General features: G+C 50.4%; 1 protein-coding gene across 9 annotated transcripts in view; it reads right to left on the bottom strand.

Annotated features, from left to right (window-relative positions):
- The window catches only part of Arhgap22 (Rho GTPase activating protein 22), a 165,990-nt gene that overhangs the window by 59,281 nt on the left and 82,973 nt on the right, over nucleotides 1-23,736 (bottom strand). The window contains exon 1 of one of the 9 annotated variants that reach the window (XM_052733914.1): nucleotides 4,008-4,225. The exons of 7 other annotated variants lie outside the window; for them this stretch is intronic. In XM_052733914.1, coding sequence (XP_052589874.1) covers nucleotides 4,008-4,059 — 52 coding nt within the window. In that variant the 5' untranslated portion in view covers nucleotides 4,060-4,225. Of the gene's footprint in view, nucleotides 1-4,007; nucleotides 4,226-23,736 lie in introns of those variants that run through there. One more of the 9 variants, XM_052733915.1, reaches the window with a different exon arrangement.

The following is a 23,736-nucleotide window of genomic DNA, read 5'->3' as shown; positions in this document are numbered from 1 at the left end:
AGAGAGAGCATTGGGTGCAGGTCACCTGCTGGGCTCGATCACTCTCTGCTGGGCTGAAGGCATACACAGCAGTGCATAGGACCAGAGAGGTTCAGGCCATGTGGTGGGCCAGGCTGGCCAGGCACCTGAGAGACATGTCACCAGACGAAGGAGCCAAGCCTTTTCCGTATACAAAGACTGCAAGGCAGGTCTGGGGAGGGACACATGTGACTGCGTTTGTGGATGAGACGGTGCTTGGGCAGCAGACTAGAACAGGCCTGGGATGGCCAGCCTGGAAGCCCGTGCAGCTGACAAGAAGGAAGGTGGTCTGGGGAACTAGAGCACGGAGCACCCAGCCTTCCACTGTCAGAGGGAAGAAGACAGAGGGGCGGGCGGGCAGGAAAGGCTCCAGCCGAGAGCTGAGCAGGGGCTGCACCTGCTGGTTGAGACAGATGCTGCAGAGGAGAGTTGGAGGCTGTGGGTCCTAAGGGTCCTGGAGAGACAGAACTCAGAAAGTAGGGGAAGCCACAGCAAACGGAATGAAACAGGACGAAAGGGACAGTCACACAGACACAGATGAAAGACTAGAAGGGTGCAGCCGCCAGGAAGAGGGAGGACAGAAGGGCCTAGGGGTCCTCAGGCGCTCAGAGCACCGGAATAGCTTACTGGTCCAGCAAGGGTGGAGGCTGCCAAGAGTGTGGGGGTCAGGTGGGGGTAAAAGGAGGCAGGCAGGATGGATAGGCCCTGGGTGCTAGGACGGAAGACAGAATGATGGGTAGGTCCCATGGGGCACAAAGTGGACACATGACTGGCAGTGGTGGTGGGCTGACTCTACTTTCTGATAAGGGACTTAGGCTTCTAAAGACAGAAGGAGGCGTGAGGAGAAGGGAGTGAGGGTTCCTGGAAGCGAGAAGAGCTTTTGACCAGTGGAAAGAGTGAGAAGCCAAAAGCCCCAGAGGGGGCAGGAGATGAAGCAGAGGCAGGGTCAGCAGCATCTGGGTCTCAGGGCCCTGCCCTCTGCTCTCTTGTTGCTTCCCAGCCTAGATCCAACTCGGACTGAATGCCAGGCTCAGGGGCATCTCCTTCTTCCAGCCCTCGGTCCTGGACAACCACGCGATACTGAGGAACTGGATAAATATGCCCCACAGCCCTAGACACAGATGCATCTAGAAACACTCTTAGAACAACGTCAGACTAGTACCTTGGCCCTCTGCTTAGGCACACACGGCCTCTGCAGAACAGACCTGTTCTCATTTCTCTGGAAGTGCCTGGGGTCCAGTCCTGCCTCTGCAGCAACCAGTCACCCAGAGGACACCACCACTGCCCTGAGTTTGGCCAGCCGATGGCCTCTGGACAAACTCCAGCACTGGGTTTTAAAGTCACACGGATGCCGCTGCTAAACCAGTCTCGGGCACTAGGGGAAGTTTAGAGGCTTTCTTTGCCAGATTCCATTCAGATTATTGGAATTTTTCTACTTCTTCAAATACACTTTCATACACAAACAATAAGCTAAAATGTTCTGTTGTAAAAAATTTAGCTTCAGGAACATCCAGGAATGAAATCAGCAAGTTCAGCAGCTGCTTCAGCTGTTGATCCAGTGAAATATCAGTAACTAAAGGACTTGTCTGAAAGGAATTTGTTCGTGTGCGTGCGTGCGTGCGTGCGTGCGTCTGTGTGTGTGTGTGTGTGTGTGTGTGTGTGTGTGTGTGTGTGTGTGTGTGTGTGGTGAGACAGGTTTCACTGTGTCGTCCAGACTGGCCTTGAATCTGCAACAATCCTCCTGCCTCAGCTTCCCAAGTTCTGAGATCACAGGCTTAAGACTCATGCCTGGTTTCTTCCTTTTTGTAATCTTTTCTAAAAATCAAACACACATCCACTTTGAGTTGAGAGCCTGAATCTTCTCAGGTAACTAGCAAGCATACACAGCCTTAGAAACCAACTTGCTGAGTTACTGCTATGGCAACTGAGCTTAATATCTAAAGCAGAGATCCTTAAAGTGTATCCAGCAGTATGTGCACCAGGAGGCTCTGTGCAAAGCAGTTTCCCTGGACACAAGCCTAGAGGCCACAGTCCACCCAACACACTGTGCACAAATGTGCCAAAGGCCCTGAGAAGGCCCGCCAGAAGAGACCTTCCAAACTTTGATAAATGGTGATGTGATCCCTCAGGTTATTTGACCATGTAACAGTCCACTTCTTTCATTGATTGCAGAATTCATTGCAAATAATGAGCCAATCTGCCCACCACCTACCCACCCAGTCCTGGCCACATACATTCCAATGTGTTAAATGTATCAAGAGCATATAAAAACATTTGGAGATTTTTACATTAAGAGGCCAAATAACGATCTGCCTTTCTTGAGCCGCTGACTCTAGCTGCATGGGTTTCCTCCTCCTGTGGGGACTGGTTGCAGCCCACTCTGGCATCATCGGGCTTCCCTCCAACCCTAAACTGAACCAGCCCTGCTTATTTCCATGGGCTGCAGAACCTTTGTGAAGGCATTCCACACTGGGTTCCTGCTTCCAGCTGCTGCTTGCCTCGCGTTGGAGGCAAGCAGGAGAACATTGCCAGGCCAGGCTGTCCCTCACTTGGATGGGCATAGCCAAGCGTGGGGGGAGCGTCTTCTGCTCTAGATAAGTCGAGCAGCAGGAGATGCCCCGGGGATCCTTCTAGGGTGCTTACTGAACACATGCTAGCCCTAAGCAAGTCTTTGCAGATCTACCCTTGTCCCCAGACAGATTCACACAAGCCTTGTTTACAGAGGAGGGCTCAGAAAAGACCAAAGCCACCTACCTAGGCCCCGCCCCCACAGAAGTCCTTGCCTTTGGACTCTGACCTGCCCGCAGAAAGCAGCTACAAGCCCCTCCCCTGGAATCCCATTGTTGCCTTGGCTGAATTGGCTCTCTGCCCGGGCCCCCAAGCATGAAGCCCCACAAGCAACATTCTTTCATTTTTTTAAAAAAAAAAAATCAAAAGCTAAGAAGACAGTTGCCGTGGAACAGCCATAACACAGTACAGTCCAGGATGGTATCCATTTGGTTCGGGCTGCCGGTCTGGATGCTTGGTGCGGTCTAAACTCCTGTGGTCACCTAGCTCTGTTTAGTCATGTTGTGGACCACCTCAAACCCTTCCTGGAAGAAACCTGGACTTCTGTGGAATAAGGATCACCTGAGCAAGGGTCCTTCACGCTGTTTGACAGGTCCATGCTTTTCCTTTCTCTGGGTCTAGAAAATGCTCTGCAGACCAACAGGAATTTTTGCTTGTTCTGAGAACGACTTAAAGCCTTACTTCCTGAGCTCGGAGGGCCACTTAAGTCACTTAGGGACACTCCTGAAACACTCAGCTCTCAGGTCCTTGGACGATTTCAACAGGCAGGGCGGATGAGTGTTAGGGTCAGGTAAGTTTGGGAAGTGAAGTAGAGAGCTGTACCCCGTGTCCAGAAAGACTCCTTTTGGCGAGGCAAGGGTTAAGTCAGACGGCCACGGCCACTGCCTAGAGAGGCCGGACCTCGGGCAGCCGCCGCCACCGCTGTCCCAAGCGTTCAGCTTTGGGCCCTCTCCAAGCCGGCTGCATTCCAGAAGCAGCTCTGCTCGCAGGTTCCGCTGCGACTTTGGAAAACTCTTGAGTCAGGCCCACTTAGTCCAAGTCTGTGACAGAGGCGGGTGAGAATGAATGGCCCAGCCCCCTCCGGGCGGTTAAGCCGCAGAGGCGTCGCGGGCGCTGGCCTGGCTGGCGGTGTCGGGGACCCTGCCGTGCTCCTCGGTGCCCCCCTCCCGGCCCGATACAGCAGTGGACTTGACGGACCTGCCCCCCCAGCCCACCGACCGCCCGGATCCCCACGCTGCGTTACTCCGCGCGTATCCCTGCCTCCCTCCGAGTGTCCCGGAGTTACGGGAGGCCCCGACTAGAGTTAAGAGTCTGGAAACCGCGGCAAAGCTGGGCAGGTGGGGGCGGCCACAGATCCTGGGGACCCCGGCAGGGGTTATGCCCGCGGCTGCAGCGCGGCGCACGTGCGCTCCGGGAGTTACCTTTGGGCGCTCGCAGGTGTCCTCTCCAGTCCTTGCAGCAGCACAGCCCCATGGCACCACCGCTTCCCCGCCGCTCGCCTCCGCTCCCCGCCCCGGCCGGCACCCCGGGAGCTGGCGTGCACTAGCCGGCAGGGCGTGGGGAGCGCACGAGACCTCGGCTCTCTCCCTGGTCCTCACGAACGCGCAGATCACGCCGCGCGCCGCTTTTATGCGCTGCCCGGGCGGCGCCCTCCCCACGGCCCGTTACTCTCCCTGGGCACCGAGCAGCGCGCAGCCAGCGGCCGCCAGGGGGCGCTGCGCCAATCACCGCACTCTCCTGGTCCGCCTCCGAGCCCACCGAGGGCCGCGCGACCTCCGAAGCCAGACCGCCGCGCTCCAGAGGAAGCAAAGGTGTCCTCCCGGGCAAGGGCGGCTCCTCCCCCTCCTCCAGCATCCTCGTAACAGTCACCTCAACTCTCCGCAAGACTGGAAGGGGGCGTGGTCCAAAGTCACTTGGCTCTCTTTTTCTCAATTCACCTGAACTTGGGGGCAGCAGCCGGGAAAAGCTTGCACAGACTCCCCTCAAATCTGGCTGAGCTGCCTATAAACCCTGTGACTGGGTGGACCGCTTATCCCTCTGGGACTGTTTCGCTGTCTGAAAGATCACTTGGCTCAATGTAATTGCTAGCCCCCACACCACCCACACTCACCTGTATAGGGAGGGAATAATGGAAACTGCTTCATTGGGTCGTCATAAGGATTAAATATCAATAGATCACACAGTCAGGACATTGCCAAGTGGGTTAGCCGCTGTAGCCCATCAGCATCAAGGATTTGGGCAGAAGGGTGTTTTTACCATGGGGATGGGTAATCACTAACTAGAAGGTGGCATGGGTCTCGCTTATCAAAATTAAGAGTGCTGGGCTGATGAGATGGCTTGGCTGGTTATGGTGCTTGTCCACCAAGCCCGAAGACCTGCGTTCAATCTCAGGGATTCACATTGCAGAGAACCAATTCACGAAAGTTGCCCTCTGACATCCACGTGCTGGGGGGGGGGGGCACACGCAGGGGGCAGGGAGAGAAGAAATGTAAATTTTCTCTCTTAAGAACGCCAATACCTGCCGGGTAGGGTAGCTCAAACCTTTAATGCCAGCATTTGGAAGACAGAGGCAGGCGAATATCTGTGAGTTCGAGGCTAGCCTGTCTCAAAAAAAAAAAAAACATGGGATCCAGCAACTCCATTCCCCAGTGTGTGCTCCACAAGAATTCTTGTCCACGTGGCTAGGAGAACTATACAGGGACTATTCATTGCAGCCCTGCTGGCAACTGCTGAGCCCTGGAGCCAGCAAAATGTTTCTCAGTAAAAGAATTTTCTAATACATGGTGATGAAGTGGAGTGTGGTAGTTAGGATGGATCTGCTGGGATATAGGAACTTGATAGCTGTCCTGTGAACCAATCTCAGGCTCTGTACTAGGCACTTGGGAAGAAAACCAGGAATGCTTCCTTTGGGGGAGAAGGTAAAAAAAGAGAGCAAAGTGGATGAATGTCAAGAGTTTTCTTACAGTGGCCTTGTTTCCTACCAGGAAGGAATAACCCCGTGCTGTGGAACACTCAAGAGGGGAAAATCATATTCTCTAGTGTATTTGTTTGGCACAGGTCGGGATTCATTGCTTTCTTTTGCATGGTGCTGGGGATGGAACCCAGAGCTCAAAAGCCCATCCCCCACCCCGCCTTCCCCATCCCCCACCCGGCCCACGCGGCCGAGAGTTCTCAGTAGTTTCCTCTTCCAATCCCTAGCATCTGGCCCTGCCTGGCTCTGATGCAGGGCTGTGGCCTTAGGCTAGACTGGGACCTCTGCTTTCATCTCCAAGCACAGAAGTGGTCTGGGAAGGCTGTGTGGTAGAGTGGGCTGGGAAAGCAGAGCTGCCCACTGCGATCAGAAGAGGTAAGGGGACAGGGGAGGATTACTGACTGAGACAAGCCAGGAAAAGGTTTTCCCAAGTCTTCATTCAAAAGGGAGATTAACAACAGCAGGCAGATATACCGGCCCCCCTCTCCCTAAGACTCCCTAGAAAGTCCAGGGTGGGGCTTTGGGAGAGACAGGGTGTCCAGCAGCAGATCCAGAAAGAATGTTTTCACTCAGGACATGGAGGAAAGCTTACAAAGAGAGTAACAGAGAACAGCCAGCCAGCCCTGACTTCTGGTTGCTGCCAAGTCACTTTAGACAGTGTTAGCACCAGGCAAGATCACTTCGTCACAGACGGCTTAATGAGGCCCTAGGAATTCCAGGCTGGAGCTCCCTGCATTCAGGGAGAGCATCCGCGCGGCGGCGCGGGTGGGGGGGGGGGGGGAGTTGTCCAATGGCCAAGTCCTACATTTGGGAAGCAAGATTTAAAAGAAAACATCATAGTGGCCATTGTAGGTTGCTTGTTTATCCTAAGAGGAAGTAGCAAAGTCGAATCTTTCAAAAGAGCCTATTACTGAGGGTCAACGTCCCCATTGAACCGTTCAAATATATTTTGGGATACTGGACTTTTCAAAGTGTTTTTAAATACTAGCTCCAAGGCAGTTGAGCAGACAAATGGAAGGCAGGAGCGTCTATCATTTCTGCCTTTGGTTTCACACCCCTAATTCCTGGGTATATAGTGTGGTTTTTATAATTTTCCTGTTGTGTGTCTTCCTCAAGGGGAAAGGAAAATAGCATTCACTATGTACTTCCTACCATGTGCCATGCAATTCACAGATGTTTTTATCTGTTAGCCACAGAACAACCCCACTAGGAACCTGCTATAATAGTCAATTTACAGAAGGAAAAAAAAAAAAAAAAACCATGAAGTTTGGGGAGGTGAGACTTGCCTATAGCCAGCAAATTGAGAAAAGAGTGACCAGACAAACGAGCGCATGGATGGCTGTGTGGATAGGTTGGTGGAGGGAGACGAATGGATGGATAGGCAGATGGATGCATGGATAGGTGGGTGGGTAGATGGGTAGATTAATTGACGGATAGGCAGATGGACATGTAGATAGGTGGATTAATGGAGAGATGACTAGATGGCTTTATGGGTAGACTGCAGAACAGCGAGGTCGCAGAGACACCAGCGAGCTGGCGCAGTCTGTCACACAGTAGCACCTAATGGAAACAAAGCTATAAACACCATGTTCAAGACTGAGCCACTGCCTTGCCCTGACCGGGTGCCAGCATGAAGTCATAGGTGTTTATGTTCATAGAATTCAGAGCAATGTTAGGCCTTTGTTCATCATTATTTCTGCTTTAAAGAGCAGGGGAAAGGGACCAGAAAGGGGAAATCATTTGTACAGGATCAGATAGCTATTCAGAGGCTGGGTTCACATCGGGAGCTAGCCCGTTTGGTGTTCTGAAGGACTTTATGAGCCACATTTTACAGGGAGAGGGACAGTGCCGGGTGGTGAATTTGGTGCTCTGGGGCTATGGCATGCAGTCTGTGGTGGCGCCTTTAGACACAGTGATTTCCCAGGCGAGCTGGAGTCAGTCTGACAGGCGGGCCACATAAACTCATTGCTTTTGAGTCACGCCTGGTTCCTGTCAGCCTTGGTAGTTTCTAGAAGATGGGCCTGAGGGTGACCCCTCAGACAGCTTATTATAAATCACACCTCTGGGGGCACTGACACCTGATAGCAAGACTCTTCTGATTAGCTTTGCGTGCAGCCCTGGGGTGGTGACCGGTCATCACACTGGTTCTCCAGTGAGGATACAAACGAGAGGTAAGGTGGGCTCTCTGGAGAGCTGCAGCCACAAGCTACCACCCCACTTCCTCTTGCCTTATGGCAAAGGCCACCCTGGCCCCACCTCCTGTCTCCCCCTCCCCATGGTTTTCCATCTGCGGTCGGAGTGTGACTTCACCTCAGTGGTACACACGGTACACGTACACACTGCATGCATATACACACCATAGACATAGATTCCGAAGCTGGCAAGGCTGGCTAAGTGCTTGGTTGAAGGTATTGACCGGAACCTGTCTCCCCAGAGTGCCCCTGTCAACAGCATGCAATCATCGTTCACCCGACCCACAGTTCAGGTCCAACCTTGTTTTCACCTAAGCATGACTACCGGGAAGGCAGGTCACCCTTCCTTCCGGTCTGAAGCAAGACTCATTCAGATTTATGCTAAAAACAACAAAGCAAAAAGCTGTGGAGTCTATCAGGACTCGTATACACTTTCCTTTCTCTTCAAAAGGTTTAATTTGGATGTTTCTTCTTCCAGCTTTTGGAAGCTACAGGGATACTAAAAGTTTGCCTTTGGCAAGCATGAAGACCCTAAATAAGTCTTTGTGTTTATGTTACGGTTCCTGAGTTTGCATTTTAACTTTTATCTTCCTTTTCGCAGGTTCTAAATTTTTCTGTTATTGCTGTGTTTTCACTATTTTGTTATGAATATTTTCAGTAGAAGTGGCTGCAAAGTCCTTGAAGATACAGGAACACAGTGCCTATGTAGTGCACTGATAGTCTCCTTTTAAAGTAGTTATTTTTCTCTTCAGGCGAGGGCCTCGGTCACAACGACACAGAGCAGAGCGCCTAGAAGGAGGGAATTGTGGGAAATACGGGACCCTCTATGGTGCCTCTCCCTCTTTCTCTCTGGAAAATGATGATGAAATGGAAATCAGCCAGCACATCAAGTGTGGCAAGACCAAGATAAAGAGGTGGGCTGTGGGCATTTGGCATTGTGGTTCCTGCGTGAAAAGAGTAGTTGACAGGGCCTGGATCTACAGCACTATTTCTGCTGTCACAGCCAAGCCCACCGAAGGACTGAAGGGACAGGAAGACCTGTGGAAACACTACTGTTGGAAACACCCCTAGACTGCAGTAAACGGGGTATTCTATGCAACAATGAAAACACTAATTTTTAAGATTGTGTACGGTTTCCCACACCTGAAATCTCAGCATGGAGGCAAGAGAATCAGAAGTTCAAGGTCATCCTCAGCAAAACAAGTTCAAGGCCAGCCTGGGATAAGGATACAAGAGATCCTGTCCCAGAGAAACAACAGAAAATTCTATAACTAATACACAAAAACATAAGAAGTATACAAACTGGGTTCCATATACCCCAATGTATACACTATGTAAGGTTTAAATCAAACTAAACTTTATTTTTTTCTTACATTAAGCTTACTTTTGAGACAGGGTCTCACAATGTAGCTCAAGCTTGTCTTGAATTTTTTATGTAGCCTAGGATGGGTTCTAGTTGGAGATTCTCCTGCTTCAGCACCCCCAAACACTAGGATTTCAGTCATGCACAGCCAACTCAAATTAAACATATCCCCCAAACCTTATCAGTTCTTTATGGCAAAAACTTTCAAAATCCTAGCTTTTAAAAATAAGGAAATTATGGTTATGTGTGGGCATACTACTGAACAATAACACCCCAGGAAATTTTCCTCCCTCTTACTTTTTCTCTCTCCCTCCCTTCTGAACCCAGAAGGGTTCACTTGCTAGGCATGTGTTCTACCACTGAGCTACACTCCAGCCCACATCACAACATCTTGTCCTGACAGTAACTTGGTACCCAAATGTACTAGGACAAAGGAGTCGGTGGGCTTTCTGTAAGGAACAGACAGCAGGTGGAGTCTCTCAATGTAGCAAGAAGTCAGCCAGGGACAAGGTACACATGAGAGGGTATGCCCACGTTCCAATAAAACTGTACAAAGACAGGTGTCAAGCTGGGTCTGGCCTGCAGACTAGTGCTTCCCAGTTCTTTAAAAGAACTGCAGATTTGGGAAATTGTTTCCTCTTAAACCGGGAAGTACTTGGCTTGGGAAAAAAAAATTCCCATCTCCAAGACGATGGGAATTCTAGCCAAGATGTCCAATATTGCTGGCGACCATCGGGAGAGAAGCAGCTGTGAAAACTATCTAGGTGGGTCGGCTCCGGAGAGAGGCAGGCATGTCAGAGTAGGGCCGACCCTGAGAGCAGGCTGTGAGCTCTGCCAGCGGAGGATCATTTTTGGCACATCTGTAGTGCCCGCTCTGGGAGAAGGGACACGGGGGCAGGGTGCCGAGGAGCTGGGCCGACTTCACCAGCCCCGACCGAGGGCTCTTCAGCTGCAATGGGCAGGCGCTGGTTATGGAAGGAATGTCTGCAGCTCCAAATCCCCACAGAGAAAGACACGGGGAACCGTTGCAGAGAAATTCCTGGGCTACATTTTTTTTTCTCCTGTTCCTGTGGCCTGAAGCCACTGCAGTTGGCCAGACAGCCAAGGGAAGGACATTACAAAGCTCGCTGTCCTTTTTCTAAGTCTCACCCTCACCCACTTCTGCCCCCACCTGCTGTTCCTGTTTTTCTCTCTTTCCTTCCTTCCCTACTCCCAGGACGAATGCAGTTTGGGGAAAGGCAGGCCGCTGCTGTCACTATCACGGCGCGTGCTGAGAGGGTGTTCGCTTCCAGCCCAGGATGGGTTTAGCCTCTGCGCTCCAGATATTCAGCATTTCTCTGTGGGTCCGGCTGCATCCGGCCTTTCAGTGTACTAGGTGGTGGGAGGTGGTCTGGGCAGTGGTCACATCGCGGCCTGTGCGCTTCAGTCATCAAGGTGACATAAAATGAGCACCTCCTGTCCACCAACCACTATTCTGGGATTTCTGCATATGTGAACTCATTAATCTCCACAAGGACCCTATTATGATCCTGATTTACAAATGGGGAAATCAGGCACAAAGTGGTCAAGTGCCTGAGTCTCCCCAGTCACCTTTCGTACCTGCGATCCTCAACTCAGCCTCCTGTTGACGGAGGCCACCCTAGCAGCATGTGTCTGCACTGATAGGGAAGACTATTCCGCAGTTGACAGGACGTGTGTACCTTTCCAGGTTCCAGCGGCCTTCCCAGGACATACACCGGAGACCCTAGTCCTGCCTAGGGTCAGGCCCACTTACCAGGGTCCCAGTATTGCAAAGTGGGGCGTCACTAGTATGCCTTGCTGCTGACACTGCAGGAGGGGTCTTGGTAACCACATGAGTCTCTGTTGTGTGCCAGCCCCGTGATTGGTGCCTACCTACCACAGGTCACTGATGGGGAAACCCTGAGACCAGTTTACACCATGCCATCAACAGGGCAGGGCACTGGGCATATTTTCAAGGTGGCTGGTATGCACTGCTGTGCCAAGCACCCTGCCCCCAACCTCATTGGCTTCATCCCATAAAGACCATTTCCTGCTCAGGTCATCATCTCTTATGAGTCACTACAGGAGAAGAGGAATAGTACTGTTCCACAGTCCCTCAGAATTCAGGCTCCTTCTGGGACCTTCCTTTTCTGGATGCCTCTACCTTTGTTCAGGGAGGCCCCCAGGAGATTTTAGGGACCAGTGCTGTCAGTGATGACGTAGTTCAGGTGAGTACTGGTGCCAAGGGAAGTGGGCCACCTGATGCCCAGGCACGTGGTTTGAAACCACTTTGCCCTGACCAAAGCTGATGCCCAAACTGAAATCCAGTTGTCCCTTTATCTGGAGAATGAATGGGACAGAAGGTCCTGAGGGAAGACTAAAGAGGCCGACACATGTGCAGCCCTTTGCTTTGTTAGCAGAACAGTGGCCATAGTTAAGGAGTGAGGAGGGAGGGCAGGGTTGGGAAAGATGGCCCTCGGCGCACTCTGCTCTCTGCTGCCACCTCGTGGTGGAAGAGGAAAAACCCGGGGGCAATGTTCCAGGGCGTGTGTCTCAGCCAATTTGTCTGATGCCCAGCAGGCGGCCTGGCAGAAGCTGCCCCCTGCTGTGTGATCGGAGAACAGATGCACCACCGGGTAAAGGCTCTGTCCCCTGGGGTTTTTCTGTGGAATTAGTGATTCTCAAGTGTGTGCCCTGCTTTCTGGGAATACCTTAACATTCTACTCAATTTGGAAGACGTTAGTGTTGGGCCTGGTGGGCACGAAGTAAGGTTTTCCCCAAGCCAGCTGTGGTCCTGATAGCTGATGTGAACAACAGAACACCAGCTTCCCCAGAGAGACTGGGTTTCCAGAACTCTCCAGCCCGACCTCCCTGAGTCAGTGAGGCCTCTCAGTGCTCAGTGTCCATCTCCCAAACTATTTTCACTGTCCCCCACCCCGAGTTAATCAGCATCAGATGGGTTCACTCAGCACTCAAGGGTTCACTTTTCACAGCCTATCCATCCCATAACCATCCTGAGTACCAAACCCAAGAAGCATTCTTTAGACTCCAGACTGTGGGCCTGCAAGGAGGCATGAGATCAGTTCTCCGGAACTTTAAACAAAAATGAAATTGGGAATGAGGTTTGGTTGGTGGTAGAGTTCTTGCCTAGCATATGCTAGGCCTTCAGTTTAATTCCCTAGCACACATGTACATACGTGCATGGGCGTGCACGCGCATACGCATACACACACACACACACACACACACACACACACACACACACACACACACAGAGTTTGGAGAGCACAGAACCTAAGCACAGAACTATTTGGCTCGCCCCTTGACAATGTATCTCGTGTCTTGGGATACAGGTAATGTTTATTTCTTATCAAAACACCATAAAAATACCGTGTTGGTGTGTCTCATTGCGTCCAGAAGAAAATTCTATGTAAATCAGTTCTTACTTTTTTTTTCCTTCTCCACAACTCTTCTAGCTTATCACTCCTTTTTCTGCCTGTAAAAGAAGTCCCCCAATCGTTGCCAACCACTCAAAAATAAAAAAGTAAACCCACCACCTACGGCCACAAAAGGCCCTCTATACAGGAATCCGAGGACACTGGCTGTTGACTGGTCTTTCATTTGCATATCCAAGAGAGCCACTTAAGAGGCCCTTCACAGGACAAAGATCAGCTTCTCTGGGCTCCAGGAAGAAAGGTTCCCCCTGCTCTCCACATCCCTGCAATGCAGACCCTCTCTGCTTCATGGATACATCTGGGGTCTGCTCCTCGCTTCTCCCGCATTCTCCCTGCTATAATTATTGTGGAGAATGACTCTGCACCAGACACGGGAACTCTCAAACCAGAGGCCCTGCTGGGGCCCCTGACTATTCGCTGTTTGCAGATGCTGGAGGTGGGGGTAGGGGCGGGGGCCCACACAGGACATGGGGAGGACACCACGACAACCCCATCTCCTGGTCCACTGGCTGACTGCAGATCTGCCTCCTTGGACCCTACAAGTTTGGCCACAGGAACTTTGTGAAAGGCCCGATTTCCCAGCATGCTGAGGTGCTCCATCCTTCCTCCACAGGGGCCATGAGGGGACTGTCATTTGAATGTGTTGCCCAAAGTTTCATTTGCTGGAAATGGAGTCCTCAGCTTTATGTGTGTGTGTCTGGAGGCAGAGCTTCGGGAGATCATTAGGACTAGATGGAGTTGTGAGGGTGGGACCCCAGGATAACAATTTTTAAGAAAAAGAAGAAGACCCAGGAAGACGACCCACTCAGTCAAGTACTTACTGTGCAAGGCTAGGACCTGAGTTTGATCCTCAGAACCCACATAAAAGCTAGGCACAGTTGTAACACCAGTACTAGGGAGGCTGAGATGAGGATTCGGGGCTTGCTGGCCAGCCAATCTATCAGAGATTCTGGTACAGTGAGAGACCCCATGTCTAAAAATAAGGTGGAGAGCAAATAAGGAAGACATCTAATGTCAACCTCCACACACACACAACACACACATGCACACCTGTACTCCAACATAAAATGCAAGAGTAACACAGGCTAGAGATGGCATACTCCCTCTGTCTCACCATGAGATGTCTTTATCTGCATGCTATGAATGTGTGTTGCTCTGATTGGTTAACAAATAAAGTGCCGATTGACCAGTAGCCAGGCAGGAAGTATAGGCGGGACAAGCAGAGAAGAGAATGCTGGGAAGAGGAAAGCTGAGTCAGGAGGCGTCAGCCAGACACAGAGGAAGCAAGATGTGAAGGCAGAACTAAGAAAAGGTATCAAGCCATGTGGCTAAACATAAATAAGAATTATGGGTTAGTTTAAGTGTAAGAGCTAGTCAATAGTTAGCCTTTGCTAATGGCTGAGCAGTTTTAATTAATATAAGCCTCTGTGTGTTTACTTGGGTCCAAGCGGCCACAGGGCCGTGGGAGCTGGGCAGGACCAGGAAAATTTCAGCTACACACCACCAAGAAAGAAGCACAATGTTTACTGGGCTTATTCGGATTCTGGAGATGGCATTTTCTCACTTGGATATATTGCTCTGGCCCATATACCAAGCGACTAGCTTTGGGTGGGGCCTGGAACAGGAGAAGGCTCTTCAACAGGTCCAGGTTGCTGTGCAGGCTGCTCTACCACTTGGACCATATGATCCTGCAGACCGTGTGGTACTTGAGGTGTCAGTGGCAGAGAGAGATGCTGTTTGGAGCCTTTGGCAGGCCCTAGAGGTGAGTCACAGAAGAGACCTTAGAGATTTTGGAACAAGGCTCCATCATCATCTGCTATTCTCTAGACAACTATTCTCTCTTTGAGAGAAGCTCTTGACCTGCTATTGGGCCTCAGTGGAAACTGAACATTTGACATTGGGCCACCAAGTACCATGTGACCTGAGCTGCCCAACATGAGCTTAGTGTTATCTGACTCACCAAATCCTAAAGTAGGATGTGCACAGTAGCAATCCTTTATCAAGTGGAAGTGGTGTATATATATCTAGGGTTTTATATACATCTTTGTTTTGTGCTGGCATAGACCACACTTCCTTCACATACCACCCTCCAGGTATGGCACACTGTCACCGCTGAGAGGTTTGTCCATACTCCTTGTTATCTCAAGGTTGTGGTGTCCATTACTAGCCAGGGTATCTGTTGGCCCCCTGCTGAATAGTCTCACCTGGAAGGGGGTCCCACCTGGGCTGGAGCCTGACTCTGTACTAGTCATAGGACTTTGAAACAGTGACCACTCTGTGCCTCAGTTTCCACATCTACAGAGCACAAGTGTGCCATCCACTCACTGCGGTGTCAGGATACATAGGAACTGTGCATGCTTGTGAGGTCCTGTGTGGCCGTGTAACACATGTGATGTTCAGATCCGGGAAACTGCAGACCATCATTTCAGACATCTGCCACTTCTTTGGGTTGGGGAAACTCAAAACCTGTCCACTAGCTATTTTGTAAATTTGAATTAATCATTGTCAACCATAGTTCCCCTCCCGTGCTATGAACATCAGAAACTATTCCTCCTATTGAATTGCGCCTTACCCTCTAACTCCAGCCCCTCCCGGCCTCTGCTAACCAGTGTTCTATTGGCCTTTTCTTTGAGATCATCTTTTTAGCTCCCACAAGTGAGGAGTCCTTATGTCACTTTACGTGACAGTCTCCAGTCTTACCCATGTTGCCACGATGACAGGATTTCATTCTTTCACTGAAGGTGCTTTCTGATTGGTCAAGAGAACTCACTGCTATTTAATCATCTGATAGAGACCATAGCCTCCATGTGCAAGGATGTGCGAGAGGCAAAGTTATGTTTTAAGTTTTAATTACTGTGCTGAAGAGATCCGTGAAACAAAAATGCTTCTAACCTGTAAGCCCCTGCCCAAGGACAGACACTTCCGGAAATGTTGGAGGCTATTGTTTATGTAAGATAACAGTTACTCCCCTAAACAAATTTGTTTGACCCAACTGCATCGGATGTGCTTGATTGGATGTTAATGGGAGGCACACAGTCAGGAAGTACTTCAAGATATATACTTGCCCCTGATTGAACTTGTTGAGAAATACAATGGCCTTATGGGTTTGCCTTTTTAAGCCTCTGCAAAATGTGACTCGTTGCCTTTTTCTGGGAACCCTGGAATGGACCTGGCCAGAGTCCATCATCCTGGCCAGTATTTAATTAAAACTTGCTTCAGGGGCTGGAGAGATGGCTCAGAGGTTAAGAGCACTGGCTGCTCTTCCTGAGGACCTGAATTCAATCCCCAGTAACCACATGGTGGCTCACAACCATCTATAAAGAGATCTGGTGCCCTCTTCTGGCGTGCAGGGACACATGCAGGCAGAACACTGTATATGAAATTAATAAATATTAAAAAAAAACCTTTAAGTATGTTTAGAGTAACTTAGGCATGTGTGTACTTCTTGAACCACATATTTGTGCAATCTGGATCTGGAACAAGTACCTCCATTGAAAATTAGTGTTTAAAATTGATGATAGCATGCTTAGCCCTAGAGGAGCCATTTATCTCCCTCCCTCCAAGGCTCAGAGAACAAGAGGGAAGAGGGGAAAGAAAGAACGTAAGAGTCAGAGGATGGGAAGATGTGCATCTTCTGATATGGCATGACTCGTTCATGAACGCATGCAGCCGTGGTCTCCCGCACGAGGCTGGGCCTGACAACATTCATCATCACTGGGGTCCCAACCCCTCCCCAGGGGTCCATTCAGTTAGTGCTCGCTGGGGGAGGGGTGTCATTTTCACGAGTGGTGTAGCCTCTGGTAAGTCGTCCAGGCTTCAGCCAACAACTCCCCTCCCCTACCAGTCACCACCCATGCTCACACAAGCAACCCTAATTAAACTCAGTGGGTTACATGCAGAAAGCAGACAAGAGAGGAGGAGGGGGCTGTGCAAAAAGAGGGGTTTCAGAGGGAGAAGAGGGGGCTGATGGGAGAGGAGAATGGAGAATGAAAACCATTAAAGTTCATTATAACAGTATAGGAAACTTTTGAAGAATGAAAATTTATAAAAAGGAAAGAGAAACAGAAATGCTAGTGTCTAAATTGAAAAGTGCCCAAAGTGGAAAAGCACATTAAATTTAGAAAGAAAATTAAAATATTTCAGTGGGGTCTAGAGGTGTGACAGAGGACAAGCCAGCATGCCCTGGGCTCTGGGTTCAAGCTCCAGTCTCTGAGGCCCGCCCCACCATTTTACCAAGGTTGAAGTAGTAATGCGTGGGATCTGGTGGAATGAATAAAATGTTATTAAAACACTTTTATCTAGTATCATTCGGTTTCTCCTTTTGTACGGGATGACTACTCGCCAGCGAGTTAGTGACAACCACAACTTGCTGTTGAGTGTTGGTCTAGATAAGTGTTTCTCAACCCGTGGGTCGTGACCCCTGGGGTTAAACAGCCCTCTCACAGGGGTTACCTAAGACCACAGGAAAACACAATTATTTATGTGGTGATATTTATTTGTGCTGTAATGTGATATTTCATTTGTATGTTAATAAATAAAGTTTGCCTGGAGATCAGAGGTCATAGCCAGCCATAAACAGAAGTCAGGCGGTTATGGTACATGCCCTTAATCCAATCACATGGCAGGCAGAGTCTCTGTGTGTTCAAGGACACACCCAAGCGTGGTGACACACGCCTTTAATCCCAGTACCAATCACAGAGACCTGGAGGTCTGTATAGACAGGCAGTGAGGAGGAAGTGAGGTGGCTGGGCTTAGAGCCAATGAGAAGGTAGAACAGGAAGGCAATAAAGGTGCAGGTTAGACAGGAGGAGGCTCTCTTGGGAAGCTACGGTGACGTGGTGAGCTAAGGTTAGTTGGTGGCTATTGCCCTGATGTATTTGGCTCTGTGTTTCTTATTTAATAAGACTGTTTAGAAATTCATCTACATATTTACATTATGATATTTATTTATTTTTTTCAAGACAGGGTTTCTCTGTGTAGCCCTGACTGTCCTGGAACTCACTTTGTAGACCAGGCTGGCCTCAAACTCACAGAGATCCACCTACTTCTGCCTCCTGAGTGCTGGGTTAAAGGTGTGTGCCACCATCACTTGGCCTACATCACAATTTATAACAGTATCAAAATTATAGTTATGGAGTAGCTACGAAAATAGTTTTATGGTTGGGGGTGACCACAACATGAGGAATTGTACTAAAGGGTCGCAGCATTAGGAAGGTCGGGAACCACTGTTTTCGAACACGATTTGGGCCAAAGGAATCAGTTGCACCCCCTATTCCCCCACTCCCCGCTTCATACACATTTCCCCAAAGGACACCAGTGGGAGTCTCCTGCACCAGGTCCCATGTTTAGCTGAAAGACTTGAGCTAAGACAGTAGGAAGACAGACTGAGAGGCGGCAAAGTGTAAGCAGCCACTCCAGAATTTGCTGATTCTTCCACACTTGCTGGTGGGAGTTTCTAATTTCATTTTTAGAAACGACCCAGCTTCTGGTGCTCTGCAGCCAAACTCGGTGGGACTGCACAGGGTCAAAGCTGAGATGCAGGCTGGCTGGTACCAGGTGCCGAGATAGGAGCCTATCAGCTCCCCCCTCCCTGCTCAGCCTGCTGCAGGGATCCTGGCTGTTCCTGGCATGTCAGACATACTGTATCACTCTCCTACAGAGTAATCCCTGTGCTGGCTCCCCTTCAAGGTCAGGTCTTAGAGATAGCGGATTCCAGTCTTCCTGTCTGTTCCAAACTGCAGGCTGCATCAGGACAGGCAGCTGTGAACTCTAGGCTAGAAGGCAACTCCACAGCATTCAACCTCCCCAGAATAGGACACCCACCTCCATGACCCCAGCACAGCTCCTGACCCCTGAACAGCCCTGCTGCCTGGTCCTTCCTTATAGCTCCCGATGTCTGGTTGCTTCTGTGTGGTCCTGTTGCTTTCTCGTCAATTTTCTCTTGGGCGGTGTTAGCTGGAGCTAGCTTCTGGTACCCACTCCCGGAACCCTTCTGAAGCAGGCTGAGCAATGGAGACTTGAGAGCCCAGTTAGTTACTTGGCTGAAAGCCCAGGGTTCTGGTCTACATCCATCAACCAACCCACCTGCCTCCCTGTGGAAGCATCACGTGAACAGGGGAAGAAAAGAAGTTACCGTGCTTCCCTGGCTGTTGAATTCATGAACATCACATGGAGAATGACCTGCCCAGTGCCTTATCACTCTCAGCCCAGAATGTCAAAGCAGGCCTCTCACTCCTTAGCCCTTCCTTGGGTTTAGAGGGAGGCCTAAACTGGGCTTAGGGCCAGACACCCAGAGTGCCAAGAAGTCCTCCTGAGATCAAGTATGCAGAGATGGGCAGTATAGGCTTTACCAGGATGCTGTAGGAGTGAGAGAAAAGTCTAGGCAGAAGATACAGAGCCCTCCAGGGCAGCCCCTCTGGGAGGGAGGGACCTGGCTCCTTCAGGTCTCAGAGAGCTGATCAGAGACAGGGCTCTGGCCTAGAACTAGCTCAAGGTATAGCTCCTCTACCCTCTGGATCTGGGCTTCTAGCAAATTAGGAGGCTTGTTGGAGTGGAGGTGTCTTACCTGTGGGGTGTTTAGCACAGGTTAGACCCAGGGCTGGTGAGATCAGCATGGCAGTGCTTGGCCTCCGTATGAAGAATGTACACAGTGAGTATTTAGCTCTTTGACACCCATGTCCTGCTGCACAACTTCAGAAACCCAACAGCTAGCATTTACCAATCACGAAGAAGCCCTGCTAATTCTGCTTCTGAGTCCTACTCTCCCAGGTCAGTATTGGGAAGAGGTGAAGGCTCCCCGTTTCTGTGGTACAGCTTCCAGGTAGAGCCCAGAAGATGACTACAGTTTTCGGACCCTGGTGGCCGTCTGACATTTTCACCTGTAGTCCCCTGGGGCTGTCACTCCCCTTACCTGCTTGACTGCAGCACGTCTGTCTGGGTCAGGACCTTGGTGCCTGCCCTCAGTCAGCTAACCTGCTTGGTGGCATTGCATGGTCTGACATCTTGGGATACGTCATCTTCCTGGGGCACTGCCAGGAGGTGAGTGGCTGGCTACTCACTCTTTCCTTCTCCACAACAGATGCCACTGGCAGAAGGGTACAGCTGGGGTAGCAGTGCCCTCTGGGATAAGGGGTCCAAGGAAGCTTTCTGCTTCTAGCGTGGTAAAGGAAAAGGGCAGGGTGACCACAGAACAAGCCAGCATCACTAGACGGATCCGCCTTCCTCTTCCTGTTTTTAATAATCACTGTCAGTAAAGCATGGGCCACAGCTTTAATTACCCCATTATCACAGCCTCCTCACACTCATGTCCAGTTAGTCCTTCCTCGGTCCTCTCTTGAAGATTCTAAGTCTCTCAGTCACCACACTATGGCCAACCTCTGCTCACTGCCAGCCCCGCGCCAGAATCCAAAGTTTCCCTGCTGAGGTCTGAGAGTCACTACAGGGGAATGGTTTCCACTCTGGCAATGAGCTTGACCCCCTGTGGGTTTCAGTACTTGCTTCAAATTCCATTATCCTCTCACTGAGCACTTTGGAATAAAGAAATAGATGGGTGTATGGGAGGGGACTGTCCTTATCATGTTCTGTGTTTTAAAACATTTCTATTGATGTGTGTGTACATGCACACGTGCACACTCCACAGCATTCAAGCAGAGGGCAAAGGGCAACTTTCGGAAGTTGGTTCATTTTTTCCCACCATATAGAAAGTTCATCTTGGATCACGTTTTCAGACTTGGATTTTACTGTCCTGTTATCACATTCTTCGTGTTGCTGTGGGAGTGAGAATGTGTCTGTCTCTGTGACTCTTAGATAAACAGCTCTTTAAGCAGCGAGGCAGGTCTACCAGCTCTCATAAAACCAGCCTTGTCATCGGTCCCAGCACAGGTGAACTACGCTTCACAGAATCCCCTGAGCTGATGTGAGGCCATGTGATTTCCTTCTGGCCAGCCGGCTGGGAGAACTAATACAGCCACTTCTAGGACTGGACCAGTGCTCTCCCATGATGCTCAGACAAAACAGTAAGGCAGGAAGATGCATGGAGACCAGCTGCCTGCCAGTCAGAAGTGCTCATCGTTGAATATCCTATATCAACACCCCCCTCTGACCAAACACACAAAAGCTACATAATGGGCAGTCCAAAGAAGACATAAAGTGCTGGAAAGCACGCTTTTCAGCTCTCTTGAATTTAGTAAACGGTGACCTCCATGTTCTGTATACTGACTAGGTAGTATGGGGCCATGGACCACAGCCAGACAAGAGAAGCTTTGCCCTGAGTGACACTATCCTCTTATGCTTTGCTCAGTGGCTGGATCTGTGATTCTCGGGCTCTTTGTCACCAGAGGTGAAGCCCGGATGAAAGGGTTGCTTGGAGATGGCCTGCAGCACACCAGTATTTTAGCCTTGGCAGGTTCTTCCACTAGATGGCACTGACAGCATTGTTTTCCCTCATTAACTTTCGTTACACAATTGTCACTTTCTGTAGGGTTGAAGGCCACAAGAGGATCTATGAATTAAACTTAAGTGGATGATGCAACATATGATCACGCTAAGAATGATCACATTTCCAAGGGCTGTCAAGTTTTCCTTCTTCTTGGGGGATGAGGGTACCCCTTGGAGAATGAGGGACTGTCCCAGGATTCTTCCTGGCCCTGTGCCTGCTAGAACACTGTCAATGAATCCTTTCTCTTTCCTTCTGTCCTGCCATTGATTCCGGGGGCACTGGACCTGGGCTTCACTATTAGGTGTCTTTCTGTTCTTTTCCGCTCTTTATGCCAGAGCTCACTCAGGCACCCTCAGAATGGCGGGGAAGCCCTACCTGTACAGACAACCCTCTCCTTCCCAGCCTTTGGTCTATCCACTTCAATGTTGGGAGACACCAACATGGACCCTCCTGGCCACGCTTCCTACTTCTACCCCCAGGCAACTGACCTCAACTTAGTAAGTAAACAAACTATTTACCTCGTCTTGAGCTCAGGATGGCAATGTCTTCTGAGTTTTTAAGGGCAGAGGCTGTGCCCTGCTCTCCCCAGGGGCCCTGGAGGCCAGCTCAAGATCAGGGACATACCAGCGGCTACTGAGTTTTGAGTAAGAAGGTTCACTGAGCATTTTTTAGTTGCTGTTGTGGTTTAAGGTGGGGTTACTCAACCCTTCTTTTTTCACCCCTTCCTTCCTTGTCCATGCTGGCCTCAAAATTGCAATCCTCCTGCCTCAGCTTTGTCATAGCTGCTGCTACAGTACTTATTGCCATTCTGGGCCCCACCCTTATTACTACCATCATTATTCCTTTTCTTTTTTATTTATTTTTATTTTTTTTAACAATTTATTTATTAATTATGTATACAGTGCTCTGTCTGCGTGTATCCCTGCAGGCCAGAAGAGGGCACCAGATCTCATTACAGATGGTTGTGAGCCAACATGTGGTTGCTGGGAATTGAACTCAGGACCTTTGGAAGAGCAGCCAGTGCTCTTAACCTCTGAGCCATCTCTCCAGCCCCCATTATTCCTTTTCTAGCTTCAGCAAGGCCCCTGGCCAGAGCCTCAGTTGGGAACTGTGGTCACGTAGAGCTCAGCCTGGGGCAGGCTGACCTAGGGGGTCCAGGCTCCCCTTCCGCCAGCTGTGTGACCTCAGGGCGGTTCACCTAGCATCTCTAGGCTGCCACATTTCCATGGGCTATAAAGGGAGTGGAACATTTCCAGCTGTAGCCAGAACTTCCTGAGCCCCTTCGGACCAGGTTGGTAGGAAGTCCCAAGATTGCAGAGCCCCGGAAAGAGTTGGGGAGAAGGCGAGTTACCCCAGAGCCCTGACCGGCACCGGTGCTGCGTCCTCTCTGCACATGGGTGTGCAGTCCTCGGAGGCCGAGCCGTCCCTTGTCCACCCCTCTGCCTTCCCGGAGTGGCCTCAGCACCTGCTGCTTCTACCTGAGATCTTAGGAGGAGCTGCCTGATAAAGGGCTGATATGGGCAGTTCTGAGAGCCACACAAATCCGGTGTTCAGTCAGGCAATAGCTTCTGTCCTGGGAAAAGGGGGTCCTTGGGCTTTCCTTCCTGAGACCATGCCCCCAAACCTCACAGCTGAAGCATCAAAGCCCCAAAGGTCAGAGGGTCAAGCGTCTGCGCTCTAGGGAGACTGAGTGTGTGGCTTGGGGATCCAGGTGGCCTGCTGTAGTTTCAGGGTCCCTACCAAATCTCGTGTTGAAATTTAACACACAGGGTGAGGTGTTACGGGGTGGGCCCCACCACAGGTCTGTCGTAAGAGCTAGTTTAGCCCTGCGTCTTGTATGTACCACTTTTACCAGGTGATGCCTTGCGTGCTTTGGAATTCTGCAGACTCCCTGTGTGTGAGAAGACCCCTTGAGCTTCAACACCTGGTTCCCAGAACCATGATCTGAACATATCTTTATTAGTTAAAATGTTTGCGTGTGTGTGTGCATGTGCATGCTTGTGTGTGCGTGTGTGTTTGTGTGTGCGCACGCACGTGCGCGCACCGGGGTGCATGTGTGTGAACTCAGGCATGAACATGCCATGGCATGCGTATGTGTGGAGGTCAGAGGACGCCTCTTGAGAGTCAGCTCTCTCCTGTCACCTGGTGAGATCTCAGGATGGAACTCACGTCATCAGGGCTGCACACAAGCACCTCTATCCACCGAACGATCTTGACAGCCCATTTTTATTCTTTATGAATCTCCCAGTCTGTGGAATTTAGTTGCAGCAACAGGAAACAGAGTAAGGCAAAGCTTCAGCTCTGCTACTAGCTGGCTGTGTGCCACGGCACAAGCTGCTGCTCTTTCTAGTTTCCAGGGTCTGCTTTTAGAAAACAGGGAGAAACACGCCCACTGCCTTAGAGAGGCATCCCGAGTATTGTGATAGACAGAACCATGGCTCACATAAATGTCCGCGCCCAAGCTGGGCGGTGGTGGCACATGCTTTAATCCCAGCTCTCAAGAAGCAGACACAGGCAGATCTCTGAGTTTGAGGCCAGCCTGGTTTACAGCGTGAGTTCCAGGATAGCCAGGGCTATACAGATACACAGAGAAACCCTGTCTCAAAAGACAAAACAAAAACAAACAAACAAAAATCCCATATGCCACAATACCCATCTGAAAAGTATATATTTGTATTTTTACTTTGTCTATTTCCCCCAGAATACCCCAGGATAATGGCCTGCAGATTTCT

Source organism: Peromyscus californicus, unplaced genomic scaffold, assembly GCF_007827085.1.
Source record: "Peromyscus californicus insignis strain IS unplaced genomic scaffold, ASM782708v3 Scaffold_12__1_contigs__length_115047231, whole genome shotgun sequence".
NCBI classification, from domain to species: Eukaryota; Metazoa; Chordata; class Mammalia; order Rodentia; family Cricetidae; genus Peromyscus; species Peromyscus californicus.
This window is presented reverse-complemented; position numbering and strand designations above follow the sequence as displayed.